At 68.3% G+C, this 26,021-nt stretch overlaps 2 protein-coding genes across 3 annotated transcripts; both read left to right on the top strand.

The window, feature by feature from the left end:
• Window positions 1–71: 71 nt before the first annotated feature.
• On the top strand, window positions 72–6,498 carry ATF6B (activating transcription factor 6 beta). Of its 2 annotated transcripts, none has more exons than XM_074970853.1 (16): window positions 72–182; window positions 563–639; window positions 849–930; window positions 1,135–1,226; window positions 1,323–1,464; window positions 1,611–1,787; window positions 1,967–2,097; window positions 2,347–2,532; window positions 3,761–3,852; window positions 4,013–4,177; window positions 4,253–4,360; window positions 4,611–4,698; window positions 4,938–5,008; window positions 5,124–5,235; window positions 5,478–5,562; window positions 5,914–6,498. In XM_074970853.1, exons 1-16 carry the CDS (start codon window positions 98–100, stop codon window positions 6,165–6,167), a joined length of 1,947 nt encoding a protein of 648 aa, XP_074826954.1. In that variant the 5' UTR covers window positions 72–97; the 3' UTR covers window positions 6,168–6,498. The 2 variants fall into 2 exon arrangements, with proteins under 2 accessions (XP_074826954.1, XP_074826953.1); XM_074970852.1 differs by having other exon boundaries at window positions 1,910–2,097; window positions 5,914–6,497.
• Window positions 6,499–7,074: 576 nt separating this feature from the next.
• On the top strand, window positions 7,075–25,821 carry NOTCH4 (notch receptor 4). The gene is made up of 26 exons (XM_074970847.1): window positions 7,075–7,131; window positions 11,177–11,252; window positions 11,368–11,636; window positions 12,283–12,621; window positions 13,432–13,554; window positions 14,033–14,266; window positions 14,684–14,839; window positions 16,054–16,353; window positions 16,959–17,157; window positions 17,237–17,382; window positions 17,740–17,892; window positions 18,132–18,220; window positions 18,336–18,489; window positions 18,723–18,907; window positions 19,020–19,158; window positions 19,251–19,354; window positions 19,504–19,934; window positions 20,333–20,704; window positions 20,992–21,155; window positions 21,410–21,629; window positions 21,712–21,772; window positions 21,965–22,109; window positions 22,451–22,701; window positions 23,928–24,075; window positions 24,273–24,370; window positions 25,042–25,821. The coding sequence occupies exons 1-26, from the start codon at window positions 7,092–7,094 to the stop codon at window positions 25,360–25,362; spliced, it is 4,917 nt and encodes a 1,638-aa protein (XP_074826948.1). The 5' UTR covers window positions 7,075–7,091; the 3' UTR covers window positions 25,363–25,821.
• Window positions 25,822–26,021: the final 200 nt, after the last annotated feature.

Consider the following 26,021-nt stretch of genomic DNA (forward strand, 5'->3'; position numbering starts at 1 on the left):
CCTCCCGCGCGCTGTGATTGGCTGGGGCGGGCTGACTCGACGCTGCGATTGGGTGGGCGGTTGTCATGGCAGCCGGAGGGGGCGGGGCCGGGGGAAGATGGCGGCGCTGGCCCCGGAGCTGCTGCTGCTCCGGGACTCGGGCCGGTTCCTGGCCGACAACCTGCTGAGCAGCGAGGACTGGGGTGGGCGGGGCTGTGGGAGGGGCCGGGGCGGGGCTGGGCCAGGGGGGTCTGACTGGCAGGCGCTTGGTGGTGCGCAGGGCGGGGAGGAGCCTGCAGGGGGGAGGGGCTGGGGCTGGGTGCCGGAGGGGGCGGGGCCTGGAGGAGTGGGAGGGGCTGGGTGCCGGAGGGCTGGGGCCTGGAAGAGTGGGAGGGGCTGGGTGCCGGAGGGGGCGGGGCCTGGAGGAGTGGGGGGACTGGGTACCAAAGGGGGCGGGGCCTGGAAGAGTGGGAGGGGCTGGGTGCCGGAGGGGGCGGGGCCTGGAGGAGGGGGAGGGGCTGGGGGCCTGAGTGGGGGGCCCGGAGCATGGGGACTGACTGCCCTGTTTGCTTCCCGCCACCAGATGCGGCTCTCTACAGCTGCCTGGATGATGGGGAGGAGCCCACCGCCCTCTTCCCCTGCCTGGAGCCCAGTGCATTGGTGAGCCCTTCTCTCACCCTGCTCTGCCTGGGGGTGCCCCCAGAGACTCACCTGCTCCATAGCATCCCCACTACCCATCCCCCGGGCAGCAGGGCCCCAGCTCCCCTCAGATCAGGGCCCTCTGTACACTGGGGGCTGCTGGACTGGACCCTGGGGGAGATACACAGGTGACCCCCACTTCACCCCGAGCTTCCCCCTTCCTCCTGCAGTTTGATGATGGTTTCGACCTGGGCATGAACGCCAGCCCCCCAGAGCCGCCGTGGGACCAGATGCCAACCTACCTCTTCCCGGGTGAGCCCACCCTACCCCCAGCATTTGGGACAGATGATGAGGTGTGGGGATATCTGTGTGCAGTGGGGCTGTTCTGGGGCGGGCGCACATAGGGGGCAGAGGGATATCTGTGTGCAATGCGACTGTCCTGGGGCGGGTGCACATAGGGGGTGGAGGGATATCTGTGAAGGACTATTTTCTAACCCCTCCTCCTCCCCTGTGCAGACCTCCAGGTGAAGTCCGAACCCGTGTCCCCCGCTTCCTCCCACAGCTCAGACTCCTCCATCCTCTCCATGACCCCTGACCTCCCAAGACAGGTACGTGCCCCCATTGGCTTGGGAGATGCCCCCAGCCCCCACACTCAGCTCTGTCCGTCCCACCTGACCCCCACACTGAGCTGTGGCTCCCCCCAGGCCGCAAGCCCGGACGACGTGATGGGAGTGAAAGCTGAGCACCCCCCGACCCCACCCTGCATGTTTGGTGACGTCCTGGCCCCTCCAACTGGCACCGTCCAGATCAGCCTTCTGCCAGCACAGGAGACACAGACAACACCAGGTAACCAGCCCTGGAGGGTGGAGTCTGGCTGTGTGGGAGGGGCTCTGGCAACTCCAGGCCCGGCCAGCAGGGGGTGCTGAGGGGAGTGGGGCGAGGGGCTGGCTCTGCGGGGGGGCACTGGGGAAGTACATCACACTCTCTTGCAGGGAACCAAGTGACTCCCATCAAGGCTGAGTCGATCCTGAGCCGGAAGCCGCCCATCCAGCCAAAGCCGGTGGTGGTGGCCACCGTCCCGGTGCAGCCCGCGGCCACCCCCAGCCCCACCATCCTACTGCAGACGGTGCCGGGGGCCCAGCCCCAGCCCCTGAAGCCAGCCATCACAGGTACAGGGCATGGGGCTGGTCCTCTCTTGGGGGCACCGCAGGGCAGGCATTGGCTGGCCCAGGGCTGGGGCACGGGAGGGCTGGTGCATGTGTTGGACACTGACCGACGTCCCACCCCGCAGTCCCAGCACCGTCTGTCGTCATCTCCCAGAACGACCTTCTGCACCTCCCGCTCTCAGGGCTCCTCAAGCTGCAGCCCCCGGGGAAGGAGGGCCCCCCGGCCAGGCTCCCCCCCAGCGCCCCCAAACCCGAGGCCAAAACCATCGTTCCGGCCCCAAGCCAGCTCGGACCCTGCAACCCAGAGATTGACGTGAGTGATAAAGTGCGGCCGGTGCCCCTCACTCCTGAACCCAGACCCCGCTAGCCCAGTCCTGCCCACCCCATCTCTCCTGGTACCCCACACTCCCGGCACGCAACCCCCTGCCAGCCTGGTCCTGGGCTCCCCCCAGCTCTGCCAGGGCCCCTCACTCCCGACCTGCAGCCCCTGCTAGCCCAGACCCCCCCCATGCCCCTCGGTCCTGACCCGCAGCCCCCCTTTTCTGCCGGCCCCTGCCCCCAGGTGAAGGTGCTGAAGCGCCAGCAGCGGATGATCAAGAACCGGGAGTCGGCCTGCCAGTCGCGCCGGAAGAAGAAGGAGTACCTGCAGGGGCTGGAGTGCCGCCTGCGGGAGGCGCTGGCCGAGAACGAGCGGCTGCGGCGGGAGAACGCCGTGCTGCGGCGCCGGCTGGACTGCGTCCTGGGCGAGGTGAGTGCCCCCTGTGGGTGAGCCAGGGCAGGGCACCGCAGGAGCTGCGCTCTGCCGCGGTGGATCACAACAGTACATTCCAACACCAAGCATACCCCCCCATATGTGATACATAATGGTATATCTCGGCAGGAAATAACTGACCCCCATAGGGAGCATGATGGTACATTCCAACTCCCCATGTCATAATGGTACATTCTTGCAGCCACAGTCTCCCTCCTGACATCAGAATGGTACATTTCAGCAGCAAGTGCCCCCCCCCCATTTAATGATCATGATGGTACATCCCATAAAGCCCCCCCCCTGGCCCGGGTCATAGTGATATATCTTATAGCAAGCAGAACCCCATGTAGGGACCATAATGGTACATCCTAGGAAGGTGCTGTTCCCCATGTAGAGTTCATAATGGTACATTCTAAATCCTTTTCCCCCCCCCCCACCTCAGGGGTGATAATGGTAGATGCTTTCTACTGGGATGTCCCATTGTGATCCCTTTCCCCGGGGCATGGGGGGGGGGGCTGTTCATATTTTCTGTTGCTGGGATGTTCCATTGCGACCCATGTGGCGGGGAAGGGAGCAAAAGGAAATGCAGCCCCCTTGTGGGACATTCCATTGTCATCTGTGGGGCGGGGGGGGGTGTTATGGCCCCTGAGAGGGGCAGGGATTGCCAAGTCTCCTGGTACTTTCCATTAGCTCCACCGTGCGAGGGGGGGGTAAATTGCTTTCTGGAGAATGCCATTAGCCTTGTCTCCTGGGAGACTCCATTATGATCTGGGAGGGGGATTGAGAACCTTTAGGGAAGTGCCATTATAGTCCTCGTAAATGGGGAGTTTAGGCCATCCCATTGGAATATTCCATTAGCACCTAGAGTGGGGGGGCACCAAACTTTTGGTGGGGTGTTCTATTATGATAGTAAGGGGGGGGCAGGAAAATGTTGTTTCCTGCTAGGAGGTTCCATTATAGTGTGTGGGTGGTGTCTGTTTCTGGTAGGATGTTCCTTTGTGATAGCAATTTATGGGGAGGGGAGTCAATGGGACATACATTGTGGGGGGGACGCTCTGGCTGGGATGTACCCTAATGATATGGGGTGGGAAGTTGGTGGGACGTACCATCAGGGCTGCCTGGTTTGGAGGGGGAGTCCTGCCTTTGGCTGGGAGAGGCAGCAGTTGGTGGGAGGGTGGTTTCGCTCGGACCGTACCATTCTGACACCCCCCTGCCCCGTCTCCAGAGCAGGGAGCTGAAGTTCAGCCCTGGGAACCGGAAGGTCGTTTGCGTCATGGTCGTGCTGCTCTTCATCGCCTTCAACTTCGGGCCCGTCAGGTGAGGCCCCAGGGGATTGTGGGTAACGTGTCCCAGCATCCCCCGGGAGCTGCCCTCTTAGCCCCCATATCACACTGCCTGCCTGCAGGGGATTGTGGGTACTGTGTCCCAGCATCCCCCGGGAGCTGCCCTCGTAGTCTGACCCCTCCCTCCCCCCCAGCATCAGCGAGCAGAAGGCCGTGGAGACGGTGCCGCCCAGCCAGGGGGCGGGGGCCGGGCAGAGCCGCCGGCACCTGCTGGGTGTGGTGGAGCAGCCGGCGAAGGAGGAGCCGGGGGAGCCGCGGGAGGAGCTGGCCCCCACCAGCGTGGGCAAGACCAGGTTCAGGTAAGGGCGCCAGGGGCTCCCCCCACCCCCGCAGCCCCCCAGGGCCCCCGGTGACGCTGCTCTCTGCTCCCCCAGGAACCTCACGGCCGCCCTCTCCGGCATGAAGGACCTGATGCTGCGGGACCTGGACAAGCTGTTTCTGGCGTCCGACTGCCGCCACTTTAACCGCACTGAGTCGCTCCGGTGGGTTCCCCACGGCCCTGGGAAAGGGCCCCCCCGGGGCCTGTGTGCAACGCATCCCACAGTCCCCTGGGGGCTGCCAGTGTATGCCAATGGGTGTGGGTAACTTCTCCCAGAAGCCCCTGCAAACTGCCACTGGATGGGCAGTAGCAGAGCTGCTGCAGTGAGGAGTTGTGGGTAACATATCCCACAATCCCCCTGGGCACGGCCCCCGAGTCCCACTTTAACCCTCCCCCTCCCGCTCTTCCCCCAGGCTGGCGGACGAGCTCAGCGGCTGGGTGCGTCGGCACCAGATCAACCGCAGGAAGCCCCTGCAGTCCCGCAAGCCACGGGCCAATCAGGTGAGGCTGTGGGGGGGGCAAGCCAGGGTGGCTCCACCCACTGGGGGAGGGGCCAAGTCCATCCATGTCTGGACTACAGGGAGGGGGGGCTGGGAGCTGCCCGGGCCACAGGGCGTTACCCAGAATCCTCGGTGGTTTTACCCAGAATCCTCTGGGGGTGCCAAGCGGCAGCCTTTGCTGGACTGTTGCAGGAGTTCCCCGGTGCCCCCCACTGACCCCCTCTCCCATCTTGGCCACAGGAGTCACCCCAGAGGAAGGCTCCCAGCCCGTCGCGATATGTCCCAGTCAGCCCCCCCGAACATCCAGAGAGGTAAGGGGCCCCAGATCCCCCCCGAGCCAGCCAGGCCCCACCCTGTGCCCGGATCGGGGCTGGCGCCCCTCGGAGGGACAGGCCCCTGTTCCCTGACGCCCGTCTCCGGTTTCAGGGACTCGCTGAGCCAGCTGCAGGTCTATCAGCGCCCCGACCGCACGGAGCACGACTTCATGGACGCCATCGACCGGCGGGAGGACACGTTCTACGTGGTCTCCTTCCGTAGGGTGAGCTGGGGGGCTCTCCCCGGGCAGTCAGGGCTGGCCCCATTGCCCCAGGGCGGCGCTAGGGGCTGGGCTGCAGGGAGCGGGGCGGGGGGCAGCAGGGGGCTCTCCCCAGGCAGTCAGGGCTGGCCGCATTGCCCCAGGGCAGTGCTAGGGGCCGTGCTGCAGGGAGCAGGGAGGGGGCAGCAGGGGGCGCTCTCAGCTGGTCTGTCTCTCATTCTGGTCTGTCTGTCTCCTGGCTCCAGGATCACCTCCTGCTCCCGGCCATCAGCCACAACAAAACCACCCGGCCCAAGATGTCGCTGGTGATGCCAGCCATGGCGCTGAATGGTACGGTCCTGGCTCCCTGGGCTTCGTAACCATGATAACCGGCCCCCACGCCCCCCCCCCGTGAGCCAGCCGCATCCCAGTGCCAGGAGAGGGGTCCCCGTGTCACCCGCCCCAGAGCCAGCCGCGTCCTGGCACCGGGTCCCCGTGTCACCCGGCCCGCCCCAGAGTCAGCCGCGTCCCGGTGCCAGGAGAGGGGGTCCCTGTGTCACCCGCTCCAGAAACAGCCACGTCCCGGCGCCGGGTCCCCGTGTCACCCGCCCCGCCCCAGAGCCAGCCGGGTCCCCGTGTCACCTGCCCCGCCCCAGAGCCAGCCGGGTCCCGGCGCCGGGCTGACCCCCCCTCTCTCCCCAGAGAGCCTGTACAACGCGTCGCGGGGCTTCGAGGTGATGATGCAGATCGACTGCGAGGTGATGGACACGCGCGTGATCCACATCAAGAGCTCCACGGTGCCGCCCTCCCTGCTCCGCCCCCCGGCGCCTGACAACCGCACCCAGGCGCCCTCCGTGCAGGCCCGCCCGGCCCGGGGCCCCCTGCGCCCCACGCGTTCCCTGCCCTCCGCCCGGCGCCCCCGCACCTTCTACCTCGGGGAGCAGGGCGAGGGCTAGCCACGCCCCTCTGCGGGAGCCACGCCCACCCGGGGCTATCCACGCCGCTCACGAGGGCCACGCCCACCTGGGGTTAGCCATGCCCCTTGGTCACAGCCGTGCCCACCTAGGGCTCGCCTTGCCCCCCGATATGCGACCTTGGCAATGGCCACGCCCATAAGTGGCTACTGGATAGCTCCTCCCACCTGAGCAGCACTAACCCCACCCCCTTTCAGAGAACCCCTCCTCCCCCAGGAGCCTAGCCCCGCCCCCTCAGGCACTGCCCCTTCCCCCATGGGTGAGGGCTAGCCCTACCCCCTTAGTGACCACCCCTCCCACATGAGACAGCACTTCCCTCCCCCCCCCGCCCCCCGAGGGAGACCCGCCTCTGGCCTAGATGGTCTGGGGGACAGCGCTTGGACCCCTCCTTCCTTGGGGCGACCCACCCCTTGTGCCCCCCTTTCCCATGGGGGGGGTGATCCTGCCCCCCCTGCCCCCGTACTGCACTATCGTCCCCTGTGGATATTTATAGACTGAGGGGGCTGTGATGAGGGATTGGGGGGGCTCCCCTGCCTTTGGGGTGCCTCCCTCACACAGGGCCCCCTCTTTTCTGGATCCCCCCAGCAGGATCCTGCCCCGGGGGCTTTTTTACATCTATGAATAAAGGCGAGAGGTGACTGTGAACCGCCTGGCTCCTGTCCTCGGGGGGTGAACCCCAAACCCAGCGGGGCCCCCAGTCTGGGCAGGGGGGGCGGAGTGGACCCCCATGGGGGCCGGGCTCAGGCCCGGGGGCCGTGCGGGGGCAGGGTGCTCCCGGGCGTGTCGGGCTGGGGGAGGAAGGAGGCGGGTCCCTCCCCGCCCCGCATTGTGGGCTCAGGAAGCTCCGGACAATGGCCGGGCGGGGGCCGGGCTCGGGGCCGGGGGCTCCGGGCGCCGGGCTCAGGGATGGGGCCGCTGCTGCTGCTGCTGCTGCCGCTGGCCCGAGGTACGGGGTGGGGGGCCCGGGAGCCCCCTGGCTGGGTGGGCACCTGCTGCCTGCGGGTGGGCCCGGCTGGCACCCGGGGGGTGTGCGTGTGTGTGTACGTGTGTGTACGTACCTGGGGTACCTGGCTGGCACCTGGTGTGTGTGTGTTTGTGGGTATGTGTGTTCCTGACTGGCATCACTGTGTGCGTGTGTGTGTGTGTGTACCTGGCTGGCATGGTGTGTGTGTGTGTGTGTGTGTACCTGGTGAACCCGGCTGGCACCCGGTGTGTGTGTGTGTGTGTGTACCTGGTGAACCCGGCTGGCATGGTGTGTGTGTGTGTGTGTGTGTGTGTGTGTGTGTGTGTACGTACCTGGTGAACCCGGCTGGCACCCGGTGTGTGTGTGTGTGTGTGTACCTGGTGTACCTGGCTGGCATGGTGTGTGTGTGTGTGTGTGTGTGTGTGTGTTCCTGGCTGGCATCACTGTGTGCGTGTGTGTGTATGTGTGTGTGTACCTGGTGTACGTGGCTGGCATGGTGTGCATGTGTGTGTGTGTACCTGGTGAACCTGGCTGGCACCCGGTGTGTGTGTGTGTTCCTGGCTGGCATCACTGTGTGCGTGTGTGTGTGTGCGCACATACCTGGTGTACCTGGCTGGCATGGTGTGTGTGTACCTGGCTGGCATCACTTGTGTATGTGTTCTCGGCTGACACTCTGTGTGTGTGTGTGTGTGTGTGTACACGTACCTGGTGTACCTGGCTGGCATGGTGTGCGTGTGTGTGTGTGTGTGTGTGTGTGGGTTCCCGGCTGGCACTGTGTGTGTGTGTGTGTGTACCTGGTGAACCCGGCTGGCACCCGGTGTGTGTGTGTGTGTGTGTGTATGGGTTCCCGGCTGGCACTGTGTGTGTGTGTGTGTGGGTACCCAGCTGGCACCGCATGTGTGTGTAGTGGGGGCGTCGGTTCTCCCCCCCCGACTGATTCTCACGCTCAGCGCCGCCCCCCCGGAACCCCTCCCCGAGGGCCGGATGCCGCCGGGACAGAGTCACAGAGTCCGGAACAACAGGAAAACAACAGGAACTGGGGGGGCGGGATGCGGGCGGGGGAGTGGGGGTGTTGGGTGGGGAGGGGGGAGATTGGGCCCAGGCTGATGCTGGATTGGATCAATAAAGGCTCCGGGGGGGGGGGGAGGATAATTGGTGCCCGTTTGTGAGCAGGGGGTGGAATCGGTGCCCAGTAGCGGCAGGGCGCAGTGTGCCCATGTGTCCGCCTGCAATTATTGCCAATTACTGAATGCAAATGAAAGAATTGATGGGTGGGAATTTGATTGCACGGGCGGGGAGGGGGGCGAGGGAATTAATAGCGATGAAGGAACTGAGGTTAATTAATGGGCAGAGGGAGCCGGTGCCAAGCTGGGCGAGGGAGGGGGGAACTGACGCCAGGTAATGGGTGCTGGGGGCAGCAAGAGGATTAAAGGCAATGGGGGAGTAATTAGTGCTGTTTAATTAAGGGGGGCTGGAGTGCCCAGGGAGTCAGGACTCCTGGGTTCTCTCCTGGCTCTGGGAGGGGAGTGGGGGCCAGGACTCCTGGGTTCCATCCCCAGCTCTGCCACTGCCCTGCTGGGTGACCTTGGTAAAGTCCCTTTCCCCACCCCGTGCCTCAATTTCCCCATCCGGGCAATGGGGATTAAGATGCCGCCGACCTTTGTAAAGCACCGGGGATCTCTGTCCATACAGCTCCGAGCGCTTTATAACGCAAGTGGGGCTCATTCTACCCAGTCTCCAGGTGGGGAAACTGAGGCACAGAGGCGCGTCTTGGCCAGTGGCTGAGTCCTGGGAACCAGCCCTCCTTGTGTTATTAAAGTGCGGGTCTAATGCTGGGTCATGGTACCTGTGGGGCCCCCCCCGTCAGATGGTGAGAGCTGCCACCTCGAGGGACCAAATCCCGGGACATCCAGGCTGATCCTGAGCCCCTGGAGCCAGGCTGCTGGCCATGCGCTGAGCACCCGGGTGCCTTTCCCAGCTGCCCAGACGAGGGGCAATCCTGGGAACACCTGGGGCGCTTCTCCTGAGCATGGGGCGGGTTTTGAGGAGGTCCCAGGGGGGCAATGGACGCTGGCAACACGGGCCGGAGGCAAAGGACAGCGTCTGGCAGCTAAACTCTGGCCTTGTCCTCACGTGGCCTCCCAGTTTTGCTCTCCTGGGACAGTCGCACATGTGGGACCCTTGTCCCAGGATAAAGGGGCCTTTTGCCAGTGTGGGGGGAGGCCCAGCGGTGGCCAAATCCTTGGGTGGTTTCCAGGAGAAGAAATGTCACCAAGTCCTGTTTCCCAGGTGAGTTCCTGGCTGCGAAATCCCCCGCGCCTGCTCGCAGCCAGCCCTGTGCCCAAGGAGCTGGCGTTGGTTTGGGGGCTGTGTGTGTCTGGGGGGGGGCAGCAGGGGGGCGTTCTCAGGCCTGGGCCGTACAGCAGGTCAGACTCAATGCACCAATGGGCCCGTGGGGCTGTGACCGCTCACGCTCCCCCGGCTTTGGGCTGCAGCTGGGGAACAGAAAAGCAGATTCCTCGAAACGCAAACGCTGGGGATGGGATGGGGGTTGGGGGCAGGGCCGTGGCGGCCAGGAAAGGCCTGGCAGGCTGTTTCCAACTGCTCCTTTCGCTCGGGGAAAACCGTGTCGTGTCCCTGTGCTCACGAGGCATCACTTCGCTTTGGTTTACACGGTCTAGAGACCACCACGGCTAGCAGCCGTGTAAACGAGCCAGCGTCACGCTACGCTGGACTGACAGCTCTCAGGTGTCAGAGGAGCAGCCCTGTGAGTCTGTATCCGCAAAAAGAACAGGAGGACTCGTGGCACCTTAGAGACGAACCCATTTATCTGAGCATCCGCTTTCGTGGGCTACAGCTCACTGCATCGGCTGCATCCTATGTGCATGGATTTGTATTTTAAAATATTGAATAGACTATTACACTTACTGTCTGTTCGAAGGAATATTAAATGGAATAACTGTTCCATAAGTACAATATATCAAAATAGTAAGTAGAATAGCTCAGTGCTTTGAGCACTGGCCTGCTAAACCCAGGGTTGCGAGTTCAATCCTCGAGGGGGCCATTTAGGGATCTGGGGCAAACATTGGGGACTGGTCCTGCTTTGAGCAGGGGGTGGGAGGAGATGACCTCCTGGGGTCCCTTCCCACCCTGATCGTCTGTGATTCCATAATATTAAAATTCTATATTTGACATTCCATGGGATGTAGTCGTACCAATTTGAATATTCGTGTCGTCTGATTCAGTGCTCTCCCTATGACTCCGATACCATACCAACGCTGGTAGCTCGATAATGCCGTATCGGTGAATCTATTCGGGTGAGGATTGTGTCTGATACCCTAAAATACTGACCCGACTATTCGCTGTATACCATAGCACAATACAGTGCGTGTGTACAATTATGTTTCAAACAAGGTTCATATTACAATATTAAATCGATCTCACGGCGTCTTAACACAGGGCTCTCTCGATACTGTTTCAGTAGAGAGGGCCACGGCTGTATAAACCCCGGGGCTGTTTCCATGTGGCCGTGTCCTGGGTACGAGTACCCTGCAACCGTCCGGTAAACGCCGCGAGTTCCGCGCTCGGCCCCGTGGCGTGCGAGATACGAAATACGCACCCAGCCGGACGCTGTCCTGGGCTACGTCACACCCAATATTCCACCATTTCATCCCGTCTACAACTGGAAACGCAATTCACAGAAATGCTTGACCCCCCCTCCGGGCAGCTGCCCCCCTGCCTGGCAGGACTCCTGGGTTCTCTGTGCCGGCTAGTTCCGTCCCCATTGAGCTCCGGTCTGGGATTGTGCTGGAGAGGAGTTTCCCCCGTCTTGGGGGGCAGGAGCTAAAGGGGGATAGGCTCCTTTATCCCAGGATGGGGGCATCTATACTGGGGGATTATCCTGCGATAAGGACCCTGGGCAAGGTACAGCCGGGGCTCTGGGGTAGGGGTGGAGGGCCGGGGAGATGGGGTCTCTGTGTCTGTGGGTGATATGACCCCCCTGTCTGTCTGTCCACCCCCCACCCAGGTCTGACCTGCGCCCGGGATCCCTGCACAAATGGGGGCACCTGCCTGGCACACCCCGATGGGAGCCACTCCTGCCTGTGAGTTCAGGGGGCCCCAGAGGGAGGGAGCTGATTGGTGGGTTTTGGGGAGAGGGAAAATTGGGGGGCCTAGCATCTTCCCTCATCACCGGACTCCTGGGTTCTGTCTCCCTAGGTGCCCCCCCAGCTTTGTGGGGGAGTCATGCCAGTTCCAGGACCCGTGCCGCCCCGGGCGCTGCTGGAATGGGGGCACCTGCTTCCCCCGGCTCTTCCACCCCTCGGCGCCCCCCACCTACACCTGCTCCTGCCCCCCAGGGTTCACCGGGGACGAGTGCCAGGGGGCCGTGGGCGACCCCTGCTTCCCCTCGCCCTGCCAGAAACGTGGCACCTGCCAGCGCCTGCCCAGCGCCCAGTACCGGTGCTTGTGCATGGAAGGATGGACAGGTAGGTGCCCGGATGCCTGGGTTCTTCCCCCGGCTCTGGGAGGGGAGTGGGGGCTGGTGGGTTAGAGCAGAGGGGCCTGGAGCCAGGACTCCTGGGTTCTACCCCCAGCTCGGGGAGGGGGGTGGGGGCTGGTGGGTTGGAGCAGGGGGGACTGCAAGCCAGGACTCCTGGGTTCTCTCCCCGGCTCTGGGAGGGGAGCGGGGGTGGTGGGTTGGAGCAGGGGGGCTGGGAGCCAGGACTCCTGGGTTCTAGCCCCAGCTCTGGGAGGGGAGTGGGGGTGGTGGGTTGGAGCAGGGGGGCTGGGAGCCAGGACTCCTGGGTTCTCCCCCGGCTCTGGGAGGGGAGTGGGGGTGGTGGGTTAGAGCAGGGGGGCTGGGAGCCAGGACTCCTGGGTTCTCCCCCGGCTCTGGGAGGGGAGTGGGGGTGGTGAGTTAGAGCAGGGGGGCCGGGAGCCTGGACGCCTGGGTTCTCTGCTGGCTCTGGGAGGGGAGTGGGGGTGGTGGGTTAGAGCAGGGGGGCTGGGAGCCAGGACTCCTGGGTTCTCTGCTGGCTCTGGGAGGGGAGTGGGGGTGGTGGGTTAGAGCAGGGGGGCCGGGAGCCCGGACGCCTGGGTTCTCCCCCGGCTCTGACGCGGGGTCCCGTCCAGGTGAGAACTGCCAGCTGATGGATTTCTGCCCCACCAACCCCTGCGCCAACGGGGGCAGCTGCCTGCTCACCTACCCGCACATCGTGTGCCGGTGCCGGCCCGGCTTCGACGGCCACACCTGCCAGCACGACGTCAACGAGTGCTACCGGGACCCCGGGCCCTGCGCCCACGGGGCCACCTGCCTCAACAGCCTGGGCTCCTTCCGCTGCCTCTGCCCCCCCGGCCTCTCCGGCCCCCGCTGCCAGCACCGAGCCGGGCCCTGCCCCGCCGGGCTGTGTCTGCACGGCGGGGCCTGCCGCCCCCTGCCCGGCGGCTACCACGCCTGCCTGTGCCCGCCAGGTGGGGGCTGCGCCGCGGGGGGGCTGGGGTCGGGGGTCGGGGCAGGGGGCGGTGGGGCGGGGGCCAGGGCAGTGGGCGGTGGCCAGGGCAGGGGGCGGTGGGGCGGGGGCTGGGGTCGGGGGCAGGGGGCTGGGTAGAGGGTGGGGCTGGGCTGGGGTTGGGGGCCGGGCAGGGGGCGGTGGGGCGGGGGCTGGGCTGCGGTCGGGGGCGGGGGTAGGGGGCGGGGCTGGGCTGGGGTTGGTGGTCAGGGCAGGGGGTGGTGGTGCGGGGGCTGGGCCGGAGCGGGGGCAGGGGGCGGGGGGCCAGGGCAGGGGGTGGTGGGGCGGGGGCTGGGGTAGCGGGCTGGGCTGGGGTTGGGGGTCAGGCAGGGGTCGGGGGCTGGGCTGGGGTCGGGGGCAGGGGGCGGTGAGGCGGGGCTGGGGTAGGGGGCGGGGGCCGGGGAGGTGTGGCGGGGGCTGAGCGGGGGTAGGGGGCTGGGCAGGGGGCAGTGGGTCGGGGGCCGCCAGTCAAGATGGCCGCCAGGCCCAGGCCCCCCCCCGCACTGGCCCATCCCGGTTTGGCCCCCTGTTTCCAGCTGTTATGGCCGCGGGGCCGGTACGGGGGGGGGCTCATTGGAACCAGACCCTTTCCTGGGGGCACTGGGAATGGGGGGGACTCGGAGGGGGGTCAGCAGGCTCCCCCGGAGGCCAGTCTCCAAGGTGGCCGACCTCCCCAGCCCCTCCATCCTGGGTCCCAACATGGCCGCCCGCTGCGGGGGAGTGACTGCGGCTGAATTACCCCCCCCCGGGGGCGTCTTTCTGTCCCCCCCAGGGTACACGGGGCCGCGGTGCGAGGTGAACCCCGACGACTGCATGGGGCATCACTGCCGGAACGGGGGGGCCTGCCAGGACGGGGTGGGGACGTACTCCTGCCTCTGCCCCCCGGGCTGGACGGGTGAGTAGGGCCCCCCACAGCCCTTACTGGGGATAGGACCCAGGCGTCCTGGCTCCCAGCCCCCTCCCCCCCCCGCTCTAACCACCAGACCCCACTCCTCCCCCAGAGCCAGGGAGAGAACCCAGGCGTCCTAGCTCCCAGCCCCCTTCCACCCCCCGCTCTAAGCACCAGGCCCCACTCCTCCCCCAGAGCCAGGGAGAGAACCCAGGCGTCCTGGCTCCCAGCCCCCTTCCGCCCCCCTCGCTCTAACCACCAGGCCCCACTCCTCCCCCAGAGCCAGGGAGAGAACCCAGGCGTCCTGGCTCCCAGCCCCCTTCCGCCCCCCTCGCTCTAACCACCAGGCCCCACTCCTCCCCCAGAGCCAGGGAGAGAACCCAGGAGTCCTGGCTCCCCCCCCCGCCCCCGCTCTAACCCCTAGGCCCCCCTCCCCTGGTGGGGCTGGGAGGGAACCCCGGCGTCCTGACGCCCTGCCCCACAGGCTGGGACTGCTCGGGGGACGAGGACGAGTGCCTGGCGCGGGCCCCCCCCTGCCACCACGGCGGCACCTGCCACAACCTGCCGGGGGGTTTCCGCTGCGTCTGCGTCAACGGCTGGTCGGGCGCCAGCTGCAGCCACAACGTGGACGACTGCGTCTCGGCCACCTGCCACGCCGGGGCCACCTGCCTGGACCGCGTGGGCACCTTCCTCTGCCAGTGCCCCCCGGGGCGCACAGGTGGGGCCCGGCCTGGGGGGCGGGGACGGGGACGGGGCCCGGCCCCTGTGGGGGGCGCCGGCTCCCCCCGGCCCCAGGGCGGGGACTGGCTGGCTCAGGGGGGCGGGGAACGGGGCAGGGGCCTGGCCCCTGTGGGGGGCGCCGGCTCCCATCTGGCCCCAGGGCGGGGACTGGCTGGCTCAGGGGGGTGGGGAATGGGGTAGGGGCCTGGCCCCTGTGCGGGCGCCGGCTCCCCCCGGCCTCAGGGCGAGGACTGGCTGGGGCAGGGGGGCGGGGAACGGGGCCGGGGCCTGGGACTGGCTGGCTCAGCGGGGCGGGGGATGGGGCCGGGGCCTGGCCCCTGTGCGGGCGCCGGCCCCGATCTGGGTGCGGCTGGCTCTGGGTGGGGGCGTCTCTCACCCCACCCCGTGCCCCCAGGGCTCCTGTGCCACCTGAGGGACGCCTGCCTGAGCAGCCCCTGCCACGCGGAGGCCTCGTGCGACACCAACCCCCTGACGGGCTCGGCCGTCTGCGTGTGCCAGCCGGGCTACACCGGGCCCACCTGCCGGCAGGACCTGGACGAGTGCCAGAGGGGTGCGTGGGGGCCGGGGCCCCGGGGGGCCATTGCGCTGCGGGGGGGCCGCTGGGTCTCGCTGAGCGCGTGGGCCGGGCACGTGCCTTGTCTCCCCGTGGCTGCGTGTGCTTTGCACGCTTACGCACCATCGTGTGTGTCTGTGAGTGTGACGGGGTCACTGGGCCGTGCTCGGGAACTGCCCCTCACTCCTGACCCGCAGCCCCCCGGCTCTGCCGCTGCCCCGTGTCACGGGGTCCCCCACGGAGCCGGGCAGGACTCCGGGGGAGCCCCCTCTCTGGGGGCAGCCTGTCCCCAGGGCACACAGCTCAGCCGGCTTCCCCCTTCCCGGGTCTGACCCCGGAGCCTCCAGCCTCCTCTGCCCCTCCCTGCGCTTCCCACAGCGAGTCCGCCCAGCCGGGGTCCTGGGGGGCCAGAGGGTCCTGCCCCCCAACTCCGCAGTCAGACGGGACTCTCAGCCAGCCGGGGAAACAGAAGGTTTATTAGACGACAGGAACAGGGTCTAACACAGAGCTTGTAGGTGCAGAGAACAGGACCCCTCAGCCGGGTCCATTTTGGGGGGCCGTGAGCCAGACAACCACGTCTGCCCTTCACTCCATGTCCCAGCCAGCCCCAAACTGAAACTCCCTCCAGCCCCCCCTCCTCTGGGCTTTGTCCCTTTCCCGGGCCAGGAGGTCACCGGATTCCTTTGTTCTCCAACCCTTTAGCTCTCACCTTGCAGGGGGGAAGGGCCCAGGCCATCAGTGGCCAGGAAACAGGGTGTCGGCCATTCTCTGTACCCTGGCCCTTTGCTCTGCAACAATGACACCCCCTTATCCCACCCCCTAGAGACTTAAGAGATGCCTAGGGGAAACTGAGGCACCCCCACAGTATTCAGAGAAAACATTCAGAACAGTCCCGCTTCGTCACAGGCTGGACGTGCATGTTTGTGTTGTTTGTGTGTCTCTTCATGTGCATCACATGACGGTGTGTGTGCATTGCATGTCTGGGCGTATCCTCCATGTGTGTCTGTGTGTGTTGTCTACACGTGTTCCTCGCGTGTCGGCGCGTGGCCCCCCTGAGTCCGGACGGGTTCCTCGCGTGTCGGCGCGTGGCCCCCCTGAGTCCGGGCGTGTTCCTCGCGTGTCGGCGCGTGGCCCCCCCGAGTCTGGGCGGGTTCCTCGCGTGTCGGTGCGTGGCCCCCCGACTCCAGCCCCCTGACCTGCCCCTCCCGCAGGGGCGGAGCCGTGCGAGCACGGGGGGCGCTGTGAGAACGCCGTGGGCTCCTTCCGGTGCCGCTGCCCGGCCGGCTACACGGGCTCCCGGTGCGAAGCCGACCTGAACGAGTGCCTGAGCCAGCCCTGCCAGCGGGGGGCGCCCTGCCTGGACCTGCTGGGCCACTTCCAGTGCCTCTGCCCCCCCGGCTTCGAGGGGCCCACGTGCGAGCGAGAGGTGGACGCCTGCGCCAGTCACCCCTGTGGGAACGGGGGGCGCTGCCAGGCCGGGGCGGGGGCCTTCCGCTGCCACTGCCCCCCCGGTGAGACGCCCCCCCAGGGGCCAGCGGGGACTGGGCTTGGACCGGGATCCGGGGGGAGGCTGGGGGCTGTCACTGGGGGGCTGGGCAGAGACCGGGGATTTGGGGGGCTGGGGGCTGTCTCGGGGGGGGCTGGGCATAGACTGGGGATTTGGGGGGCTGGGGGCTGTCTCGGGGGGGGCTGGGCATAGACCGGGGATTTGGGGGGCTGGGGGCTGTCTCGGAGGGGCAGGGCATGGACCAGGATTTCGGGGGCTGGGGCTGTCTCAGGGGCGCTGGGCATAGACTGGGGATTTGGGGGGTGGGGGCTGTCTCAGGGGGGCTGGGCATGGGCCAGGAATTGGGGGGCTGGGGTCTGTCTCAGGGATGCTGGGCATAGACTGGGGATTTGGGGGGCTGGGGGCTGTCTCAGGGGGGCTGGGCATGGGCCAGGAATTGGGGGGCTGGGCATGGACTGGGATTTGGGGGATCTGTCTCTGTTGGGGGACATTAGAAGTGGGGCAGGGGACACTGGCATGGGGGGCAGATTTGGGCGACTCCCCTGGGGGACATGGGAGAGGGGCTGGAGGGAATGGGTAGGAGCCTCCCTGACCCCACAGTTGCCCCAGGGTTCGAGGGGCCACGCTGCCTGGAGGAGGTGGGAGCCTGCGCCAGCGACCCCTGCCCGGGGGGCACCTGCCTGGAGGTCGCGGGCGGCTTCTCCTGCCTCTGCCCCCCGGGCTTCACGGGCCCCGACTGCGCCCCCTGGAGCGACGCCTGCAGCCAGCGGCCCTGCGCCCAGGGCACCTGCCACAGCCACCCGCAGGGGTAAGGGGGGGGCCGGGGGGCGGGGGGCAGGGGGAGGGGCCAGAGCCTCAGACTGACCCTGCCCCCCTGCCCCACGCAGGTCTCTGTGCGTCTGCGCCCCCGGCTGGACGGGCCGGGACTGCTCGGCCGAGATCGACCCCTGCAATTCGGGGCCCTGCCCCCCGGGGGCGACCTGCCAGCCCCAGCCCCCCGGCTACAACTGCACCTGCCCCCAGGGGTTCACAGGTAACGGTGCCCCCCCCCGACCCGCACCCCCCCCCAGCCCTGCCGGTGCCCCCCCCGACACACAGCCCCACCCGCAGCCCCCCCCGACCCGCACCCCCCCCAAGCCCTGCCGGTGCCCCCCCCCGACACGCAGACCCCCCGCAGCCTCCCCCTCCTGACCCACAGCCCCCCACCCGCAGTCCCGCCGGTGCCCCCCCGACATGCAGCCCCCCCTCCCGACCCGCAGCCCCCCCCAGCCCTGCCGGTGTCCCCCCTCCCGACACGCAGCCCCCCCCTCAGCCCTGCTGGTGCCCCCCCTCCCGACTCGCAGCCCCTGCTAACCCAGCCCTGGGCCCCCCCACTGTCTCTGCCCCCCAGGTGTGATGTGTGAGGAGGAGCTGGACAGGTGCCGGGGGGGGCCGTGTCAGAATGGGGGCACCTGCCAGAACAGCCCCGCTGGATACCTCTGCCTCTGCCCCCCGGGGTTCAGCGGGGAGCGTTGTGAGAGCGACCTGGACCAGTGCGCCCCCAGTGAGTGTGTGTGGGGGCTGGGTGATACTGGGGGGGCAAGGGAGGGGGGCGGTCTCAGGGCTGGGGGGTACTGGGGGGGTGGGGCCAAGGGGGTGGGGGGTCTCAGGGGTGGGGGTCAGGGAGGCTTGTACTGGGAGGGGGTGGGGGGTCTCAGGGCGGGGGGCTGGGAGACCGGGCCGGGGGCATGGGGCCGGGGGCACCGTGTGGGGCTGGTGGCGCTGACCCCATCTCTCCCCCAGATCCCTGCAGGAATGGCGGGTCCTGTCTGGATGGGGCCGGAGCCTTCACCTGCCTCTGCCCCCCGGGGTTCAGTGGGGAGCGCTGCCAGGTGAGGGGCACGGGGCGGGGCACAGACTGGGGGGAGGAGGCAGGGGATGGGGGGTACAGTGTCTCCCCTCTGCGGGGCTGGGGGTTCTCCCTGACGGTCTCTCTCTCTCCCCCAGACGCCGCTGCCCCCCCGCTGCCCCCCATGCCAGAACGGGGGGCGCTGCCAGCTGGGCGGCCCTTCCCCACCCCACTGCCGCTGCCCCCCAGCCTGGGGGGGTCCCCTATGCCAGGAGCCACAGAGCCCCTGCCAGGCGGCCGCCCAGAGACGAGGTGCCTATGGGGTGGGTGGGGAGGGAGACGGGGGGAGGAGTGGGGGGGCAGGAGGTCTGGGGGTTCAAGGAGAAGAAATGGGAGTAGTGGGGGAGTGGGAGTAGGGGACGCCAGGGGGAGTGGGATAGCAGGAACATGGGGAGGCGTGGGGACAGTGGGGGGGAAAGGGGGGGCCCTGCGGGGATGTGGGGGGCAGCTCCATCCGGGGGCTCATTGCCCTGCTCTGCTCCCAGGGGTGCGGCTGGAGGACCTGTGCGGGAATGGGGGGCGCTGCGTGGCCGGGGGGGGGACCCCACGCTGCGCCTGTCCTCCAGGCTGGGGGGGCCCATCCTGCCGCGAGGAGGCCGATCGGTGCCAACCAGACCCCTGTGAACATGGGGCCACCTGCCTGGCCCGGCCCGGGGGCTACGTCTGCCAGGTAAGCTCCCCCGGACACCGGGGTCCCTGCCTGGATGCCGGGTCCCTCGCCCTGCGCTGGGAAGGCGGGGGACCCTGCCTGGGCTGACCCCCGGCCTCTCCCCCCACTGCAGTGCCTGCCTGGGCAGCGCGGGGTGAACTGCTCCGAGCCGGTGCCGGGGGGCCCCTGCCAGCCCCAGCCCTGCCAGAACGGGGGCACCTGCAGCCAGCGCCCCGCCGGCCCCCACTGCGCCTGCCCCCCTGGCACTCACGGTAAGGGGGTGAGGGCAGGATGGGGGTGGGGTTGTTGGAGGTGGGGGGGCACTGAGAGGGCCTGTTCTAACCCTCCCGTGCCCCCCTGCCAGGGTCCAGGTGTGAGTCAGTGATTGACAGCTGCCCATGTGCCCATGGGGGGACCTGCGCTGAGATGGGCAGCACCCCCTCCAACTTCACCTGTCTCTGCCCTCCGGTGAGCCCCCCCGGACGCCTGGGTCCTTTCCCCACTCTCCCTTACCCGGACGCCTGGGTCCCTTTCCCCGCTCCCCCTCCCCTGCCGGACGCCTGAGTCCCTTTCCTCATTATCCATCTGACCCCCACCTCCTTTCCGCGCCCCCCCAGGGTTACAGCGGTGCCACCTGTGACCTCCAGCTGCCCCCCTGCGGATCCCACTACTGCCACCACGAAGGGGTGTGTGTCCAGCACCCGGCTGGTCCCCGCTGCCTCTGCCCAGGGGGCTACGGGGGCCCTGACTGCCTCCAGCCCCGCCCCCCGTCTCCCTGCCCCCCCGGCGGCTTGGCCTGCCCCCCGCCTGGGGCGGGGGAGCCCTGCAGGGAGCTGGCGGGGGACGGCGTCTGCCACCCGGCCTGCAGCTCCCCCTCCAGCGCCTGGGACGGGGGCGACTGCTCGCTGGGGGTGCTGGACCCCTGGGCAGGGTGCCCGGCGCCGGAGCTGTGCCAGCCGGGCTTCCGTGACGGGCGCTGCCACCCCCCGTGCGACAGCGAGGCCTGTCTCTTCGACGGGTACGACTGCCGGCCCCCGGCCACCTGCAGGTGAGGGGGGCGTCCGGGGGGCAGCGGGCCAGGGCAGGACCTGCTGGCTCAGGGGGCGGGGAATGGGGCAGGGGCCTGGCCCCCACAGGGACGCCGGCTCTGAGCTAGGACTCGCTGGTGGGGTGGATGGTTGGGGGTCTGGGATGGGGGGGTCTCATTGGGGGGTCTGGGGAGTGGGTGGATCTGGGGGGGCAGTGGGGGGGGCTGCAGGGTGGGGGAACATTGGGGGATCTGTGTGGGGGATCTGGGGGGCTATGAGGGTGATTGGAGGTTCAGGGGGTGTCTCCAGGTGTGACCGGGGGGCTGGGGGGGCTCTGTGGAGGATGGATTAGGGGGGAATCTGGGAGGATCCGGGGGGGCTCTCCAGGGTACCCCCCAACCCGTGTCTCTGCCCCCAGCCCAGCCTACGCCCGCTACTGTCACGACCACTTCGCCGACGGACACTGCGACCGGGGCTGCCTGTCCCCCCAGTGCGGCTGGGATGGGGGGGACTGCGCCCCGGGGGGGGAGGGTGCGACCCTGGGGCTGGCGGCCGCCCTGCCCCCCCCAGCCCTGCCCGGCCTGCTCTACGCCCTGGCGCTGGCCCTGCGTGTGGGGCTGAGCCCCCGGCGCGACCCCCAGGGCCGGCCCAGGCTGTACCCCTACACGGGGCGTGAGGGGCCAGGCGGGGGGAACAGCTCCGGCTGGCGGCCCCCCCTGGGGCCCCCCAGCCCTGCTCCGGACCCCGCACCCACTGCAGCCAGCCAGGAGGGGGAGACAGACGCCATTGGGTGAGTGAGACCCCCTGACCCCCCAAATCCCCCCACCCCCTGAACCCCCAACCAACCCTGGGGACCCGCCGACCCCACCAGGGGAGAGGGACACCATCAGGTGAGACCCCCCCCCCCAACCACCCCACTTCCGATCCCCCAGCCAACATCCTGCCCCAACACAGACCCCACCCCCAGGGGAGACGGACCCCACTGGGGCGGGGACTCTGCCCCCCCAAACCTCCCTTTCCAGCTGCCTTCCAGGAGCCCCCCCACGGACCCAGCCTGACCCCGTGCCGCCCCCCCAGGTCCGTCGTGTTCCTGGTGCTGGATGGGTCCCGCTGCGCCGGGCGCTGCCTGACAACCCCCGAGGGCGCCCGGCGGTTCCTGGGGGCCCTGGCCGCCTCCAATGCTCTGGGGGCGCTGACCCCCCACCCCCTGGCTGCCGTGTGGGTCGAAGAGGCCAGCAGCGGTAAGGGGGGGCTGGGGAGGGGTCAGGGCAGTGGGGGGAAGGTGATGTGGGGAGCACAGGCTGCGGGGGATCGGGGAGGGATACCGGCGGGGCGGGGGGCGGGCGATGAGGGAGGTGCAGGCCGGGGGGGGTCAGGGAGAGGTCTGGGCAGCAGGGCCAGGTTGGGAAGGGGTCCCAATAGCGGGCGTGGAGGGGATCCATTATAGGGCGGCAGCCTGCCCCCCCATTTCACCCCCTGCCTCTCTGTTTCCCAGACCCCCAGGCCTCCGCCCCCCGGCTGCCCTGGCCCCTGCTCGGCAGCCTGCTCGCGGGGGGGCTGGCGCTGGCCCTGGGGGCCGTGGTCGGGGTCCAGCTGCGCCGTCGGGGGATGAGGAAACAGGGGGCGCTCTGGTTCCCCGCGGGGTTCGCCCGCCCCCAGGACCCCAACGCCCGGCGCCGCCGGGACCCCGTCGGGGAGGATGCCATCGGGCTGAAGTGAGTGACACCGCGACCCCCCCGCCCCACGGTGCCCCCGGGGGACGAGGCTGGGATGCTCACCCCACTTCTCCCCCCCCAGGCCTCTGAAGCTGGAGCCCGAGTTCGAGGACGATGGGCAGCCGACCCCTCAGCAAATCAAGGTATCGGGGTGCCCCTGGCTGGGCTGGGGACCCTGTGGAGCCAAGCGGGGACCCGTCCCTTTGCAGTGAGAAGTTGGGGGGCATTGCCCAGAGGGAGGGGCTGGGAGCCCCAAAGGCGGGGGCTGGCTGGGGAGGTGGTAACACTTGGGGGCCTCCTTTGGGGTCCGTTAATCCCCATCCCCCTCCTGCCAGGCCGACGCCCCCCCCCCGGACCAGGACTGCCGGCAGTGGACACCCAAGCACCTTGGCGCTGGGGCTTCCATCCCACAATGCATCATGCCGACCCCGCCCCAGGACGAGGACCCCGAGGGGCGGGACCTCAACGCCAGGGGGCCAGGTGAGGGGCTGCGCGGGGTCCCCCCTCCCTGTATCCCCAAACATACACAGAGCCAGTACAGCCTGGGGAGTTAGATGACAGGGGGATGTCCTGCCCCCAGGAAGTTCCACCCACAGGAGCCAGAGGAAAGGAGGAAGTTCCGCCCACTAGGCATGGGAATTCCTGCCCTGCCGGAAGTGGGTGAAAGGGGGAAGTCCCGCCCCCCATGGCAAGAAGTTGGGTGAGAGGGGGAAGTGCCGCTCACAGGAAGTGGGAAAACAGGAAACCCCGGCTCAGGGCAAGCAGGGAAAGGGGGAAGTCCCGCCCCCACCCTGATGTTTGTCTCTCCGCCCCCACGGCAGATGGGGTGACGCCGCTGATGGCAGCAGTGTGCGCGGGGGGCGCCGTGGGGGAGCTGCTGGCGCAGGGGGCACGGCTGGACGCCCAGACGGACGCGACGGGGGAGACGGCCCTGCACCTGGCCGCCCGCTTTGCCCGGGCTGGCGCCGTCCGCAGCCTCCTGGATGCTGGCGCTGACCCCAATGCGCAGGACCGGGCGGGGCGCAGCCCCCTGCACAGTGCCATTGGGGCCGATGCCCTGGGGGCCTGCCAGGTACAGGGGGAGGGCGGTGAGCTTGGGGGGAGGTGGGGACAGGAACTGGGGGATCTGGGGAGAGACAGGGACTTGGGGGACAGTGGGGGGTCCCTGTCTAGCCCTGCAGAGAGTTGGCTGTTGCCACTTTGTCCTCCACCCTCCCAGTTGGGCTGTTCATTCTGAGCCCTACTGATGGCTGGTGCTACCTGCTGCAGCATCCGGCCACAACCCCCTAACCTCCCCCTCCCAGATGGCCCCGTCACGGTGTCCCTGGGCGATGTTCTGGACCTGCTCCCTACGAAGCCGGGCAGGACTCTGGGGCAGTCTCCTCTCGGGGAGCAGCCTGTCCCCAGGACACACAGCTCACCCGGCTCCACCTTCCTGGGTCTGACCTTGGAGCATTCAGCCTCCTCTGCCCCTCCGGGCACTTCCCACAGCCAGTCCGCCCAGGCGGGGTCCTGGGGAAGCCAGAGGGTCCTGCCCCCCAACTCCGCAGTCAGACGTGACTCTCAGCCAGCCGGGGAAACAGAAGGTTTATTAGACGACAGGAACAGGGTCTAACACAGAGCTTGTAGGTGCAGAGAACCGGACCCCTCAGCCAGGTCCCTTTTGGGGGGCCGTGAGCCAGACAACCACGTCTGCCCTTCACTCCATGTCCCCAGCCAGCCCCAAACTGAAACTCCCTCCAGCCCCTCCTCCTCTGGCCTTTGTCCCTTTCCTGGTCCAGGAGGTCACCGGATCCCTTTGTTCTCCAACCCTTTAGCTCTCACCTTGCAGGGAGGAAGGGCCCAGGCCATCAGTGGCCAGGAAACAGGGTGTCGGCCATTCTCTGTGTCCAGACCCCTGCACACACCTGCCCTCTAGGGCTCTGCAATGACAGTACACCCTTATCCCATCACCTAGATACTGAAGAACTGCCTAGGGGAAACTGAGGCACCCCCACACTATTCAGAGGAAACATTAAGAACAGTCCCGCTTCGTCACAGGCCCCCAGTCCCGAACCCGCAGCCCCCCCACTCCAGTACATCCCCCTGTTCCCAGGGCAGAAATCAAGTGTGAAATTCCGGGTGGGGGGCAGATCCCAGGGGGCCCTGGCTCGAGAGTGGGGGGCCAGCTTGAAGCATCGGGGTGCAGGGCAACACAAGATGGCCACTCCACGGCATGCCACACCACATGGGGCAAGGGGGCGGGGCATGGGGCTGAAGGCCCCGCCCCTAATGTCCCACGCCCCATCCCTCCCCCAGATCCTGATTCGCTGCCGGCAGACGGACCTGGACGCCCGGATGAGCGACGGCGCCACCCCCCTGATCCTGGCCGCGCGCCTGGCGGTGGAGAGCGGGGCGGAGGAGCTGCTGCAGGGCGGGGCGACCGTCAACGCCGCCGACAAGTGGGGTCAGCAGGGGGCGCCAGGGGGGTGGGCTGGGGGAGGGGTCGGGGCCAGCCGGGGGTGCTGGGGAGGGGACGGGGCCAGCCGGGGGGCGCCGGGGGAGCTGGGGCCGGCGGGGGGCGCCAGGGGGCTGGGCTGGGCGGGGGGAGACGGGCTGGCCGGGGGTCCTGGGTCCACTGTCTCACCCCACCTCGCCCGGCAGGGAAGACCGCCCTGCACTGGGCTGCGGCTGTGAATAACGCCCGGGTTGCCCTCGCCCTGCTCCGGAGCGGCGCCAGCAAGGATGCCCAGGACAACCGGGTAATGGGGCCGGGACTGGGGGGGGTCCTCCGTTAGCACAGCCCGGGGAGAACCCAGGAGTCCTGGCTCCTAGCCCCCCGGCTCTAACCCACCAGCCCCCACTCCCCTCCCAGAGCCGGGGAGAGAACCCAGGAGTCCTGGCTCCTAGCCCCCCGGCTCTAACCCACCAGCCCCCACTCCCCTCCCAGAGCCGGGGAGAGACCCCAGGCGTCCTGGCTCTCAGCCCCCCCTGTTCTAACTCACCAGCCCCCACTCCCCTCCCAGAGCCGGGGAGAGAACCCAGGCGTCCTGGCTCCCAGCCCGCCCTGCTCTAACCCACCAGCCCCCACTCCCCTCCCAGGGCCGGGGAGAGAACCCAGGCGTCCTGGCTCCCAGCCCGCCCTGCTCTAACCCACCAGCCCCCACTCCCCTCCCAGGGCCGGGGAGAGAACCCAGGCGTCCTGGCTCCCAGCCCGCCCTGCTCTAACCCACCAGCCCCCACTCCCCTCCCAGGGCCGGGGAGAGAACCCAGGCGTCCTGGCTCCCAGCCCGCCCTGCTCTAACCCACCAGCCCCCACTCCCCTCCCAGGGCCGGGGAGAGAACCCAGGCGTCCTGGCTCCCAGCCCCCCCGCTGCTCTAACCCACCAGCCCCACCCCCCTCCCAGGCGTCCTGACCCCCCCGTGCCCGCAGGCGCAGACCCCGCTGTTCCTGGCGGCCCGGGAGGGCAGCGCGGACGTGGCGCGGCTCCTGCTCCGGCACCGGGCCAGCCGGCAGCTCCCGGACGAGCTGGGCCTCCTGCCCCGCGACGCCGCCCTGGCCCGCGCCCACCACGACCTGCTCTGCCTGCTGGACGACCCCCGCCTGGGCCCCCCGCCTGGGGCCCGCCGCCCCCCCCGGCTCCGCCCCCTCCCGGAGCAGCTGGAGCCGCCCGCCCCCTGCCTGGTGCCCCGCCCCTCCCCGGCCCACCGGCCCTGGGCTCCCGGCCAATCGGACAGCGCCATGGTGCAGTGACTCCGCCCCCGTGCGCTGCTCGGATTGGACAGCGCAGGGGTGTGGCCGCGCCGGGCAGTGACATCACCGGGGGGGGCGGAGCGAGCGCCAGAGGATGGTGTCAGAGAGAGGACGTGAGGTCACACACTGGCGTGGTGACGCCCATGGGATGCTGATGTCGCAGACCAGCAATGATGTCACACAGAAGACAGTGATGTCACAACGTGCAGCCCGACGGACAGGAAATGATGTCACCATCATTGACAGGCTGTGACAGCGCCCAATGGAAAAGGACTACAGGCAGGAAGTGATGTCACACACCCAGGAACTGATGATGTCACACACATGGCCTTGTGATGTCATGGAGCAGAAAGAGGCGGGGCTTTGCAACCCCACATGGCACAGACGGAGTGGTGGGGGGTGACCCCCCCAGCACCAACCCCTCTCTCTCCCCTGCCTCCGCCCCATATTTATACCCCCCCCCACCCCCCCGCTGCTGGAGAATAAAGTCATCTGATGCCTCTGTCTCTGGCTGGGATAAAATGTCGGGGAGGTGGGCAGAGGGGGAAACTGAGGCACAGGGAGCCGTTGCCCAGTCCACACCCCACATTACACTCAGGAGTCCTGGCTCCCACCCCCAGTCACACGCCATCACCCCCTTTGCCCCTGCAGGTTTTTTA

The sequence above is a fragment of the Natator depressus genome, chromosome 14 (genome assembly GCF_965152275.1).
Source record: "Natator depressus isolate rNatDep1 chromosome 14, rNatDep2.hap1, whole genome shotgun sequence".
In the NCBI taxonomy this organism is placed as follows: Eukaryota; Metazoa; Chordata; order Testudines; family Cheloniidae; genus Natator; species Natator depressus.